At 40.3% G+C, this 2,320-nt stretch overlaps 1 gene segment (V, D, J or C); it reads left to right on the forward strand.

Moving 5' to 3' along the window:
• Positions 1-1,279: 1,279 nt before the first annotated feature.
• On the forward strand, positions 1,280-1,854 carry LOC130882815 (immunoglobulin heavy variable 3-11-like). The segment is given in 2 exon segments: positions 1,280-1,349; positions 1,451-1,854. Coding segments are annotated over 2 exon segments (450 nt in total).
• The last annotated feature ends 466 nt before the right edge of the window (positions 1,855-2,320 follow it).

Raw genomic sequence — 2,320 nt, forward strand, 5'->3', positions numbered from 1 at the left:
CACTAATAAAAACATTCAAAACTATAAAACAAACACGTATTATAAGATGACTTTTCTAAAATAAAATATATTGCTAATTATTGATTTTTAAACTATTTATTATATATATAATAAGTATATATATATAATAAATATATATGAAAATGAAAGCCATGAGGCTAACCCCTTAATCACCATAATACTCTGCCATTTATGGAGTTGGACAAGTTGGGAAAGAGGAAGGACTTAAGAAGGAAGGAAATAATGGTCAGAAGTTTTTCTATTAAAAATGCTTCAAATTTTTACAAAATCTATATGAGATGGTCAAAAAAATGTAGTTCACACTTTTAACCCAGTTGTCAGGGAGACAGTAACGAGAAAATCGCTCATGGTTCAATATCAGCTTGGTCTCCATAGTGAGTTACTTCAACCAGAGGGGTCAAAACACAGGATGAAAGAAATTCAGTCCCTCTGCTGCAAGTACGTGTTTCTACATGTGGATGTGATGATGATGATGATGATGATGTGTGTGTGTGTGTGTGTGTGTGTGTTTTGGTGTATGGCTGTATCTAAAAGTGTAACTGTGTGTGTCACTGTGGTAGCAGTTGTGTAGACTTTAGCCATCCCCACATCCAACCATTCATTTTTCATTAGAACAATTTTAAATTGTCCCCATCTGTTATCTACTGATATGGTCAACACCATGACCAAAAGCAGAGCAGCAGCAACAAAGGTTGTTTCATTTGTAGTCTTTTATGGCCTAAGCACAGCATTGTCTCATAAATATGTAAAACTTAGAAAATTCCAAGGTGCTCCTGACACAAGGAAGGAGTTCTGCTAACCTCTCCAGGTAGGCATGACCCTATCCAAGATTCCATATTATGGAGAAGCCATGTCTAGTCCAGAGACTGGGAAAGACAAAGCTCCTATATAGAAACACAACAGCTTGTGGTTCTTTTAAATTACATATATGTTCTAAGGAGATATAACAGTGTGGAAACACAGCATGTTCTGAGCACCTGCGTGAAAGAGAACTAAGTGAAGTGTGGTGAATCCTTAGCAAGGAAAAGGTGCACATAAAGGTTCTTTACTATGTCAGTCACTGTAACTATTGTCATTGTCATTGATGCCTTATATCTGTTTTGAGCACTGTGTTCCCCCAAGGGTCCAACTCCAGAGCTTGCTTCAGGAGGAAGACATGCAAATAAGGCTTCTCTGTGCCCATAAAAACCAGCTCTGAGCCTGCAGCTCTGGCAGAGGAGCCCAGTCCTGGATTCCCAGGTCCTCCCATTCAGTGATAAGCACTGAGCAAAGATCACTTACGATGGACTTGTGGCTTAATTGGCTTTTCCTTGCTGTTATTTTAAGTGGTAATTAATGGAGAGGAGATGCTGTCTGTGTGTTGTGTGGACATGAGAAAGAAAATTAGCTTCAGTGACAGTCGTCTGACCAGAATTTTCTGTGTTTTCAGGTGGCCAGTGTGAGGTGCAGTTGCTGGAGTCTGGAGGAGGCTTAGTGCACCCTGGAAAGTCCCTAAAACTATCCTGTGTAGCCTCTGGATTCACCTTCAGTGATTATTATATGTACTGGATCCGCCAGGCCCCAGGGAAAGGTCTGGAATGGCTCGCATATATTAGTGGTAGTAGTAGTAGCTACATTGACTATGCCAATGCCGTGAAAGGCCAATTCACCATCTCCAGAGACAATGCCAAGAACACCCTGTACTTGGAAATGAGCAGTCTGAGTCCTGAGGACACAGCCATATATTACTTCACCAGATGCACAGTGATGCAAAGTTATTGTGAGATCAGACACAAACCTCACTGCAGGGCGCTTATGACCAGCAGGGGGCGAAGAGAGCAACCAGAGATCTGAGTCACACAAGAGCCTATCCAGAGATGCATAAAAGGCTGGACTCCTCTGTCTGGGCTGACTCTGCAAATCACACTCAGGAATTCTCTGTACAAGTATAATTTACTGTAATCTTTTAAGTGTAAAAACTTTTATTCCCATATATGTTTTTCATTGTGATGTGCTATGATTTTTTGTTATGTTTGTCTCACTTGCTCTAACCCTCTCATTCCCTCCTTTTGTTTTCTCTCTCTCTCTCTCTCTCTCTCTCTCTCTCTCTCTCTCTCTCTCTCATATCTGCATGCGTTTGTTGGGATGTTGGACTGTGTCTGTCAGTGTGTTTCTCTGTGTTTTTATGCTTGCGTGTGTTAGAGTTTATGCATAAGTATAATTTAATACACAGTGATATAAAATTTTTCTCTCAATCAGCCTACACTGTATATGTGAGACAAATATTTCATTGGCCCCAGATCTCACCAAATGGGTATAC

The sequence above is a fragment of the Chionomys nivalis genome, chromosome 10 (genome assembly GCF_950005125.1).
Source record: "Chionomys nivalis chromosome 10, mChiNiv1.1, whole genome shotgun sequence".
NCBI classification, from domain to species: Eukaryota; Metazoa; Chordata; class Mammalia; order Rodentia; family Cricetidae; genus Chionomys; species Chionomys nivalis.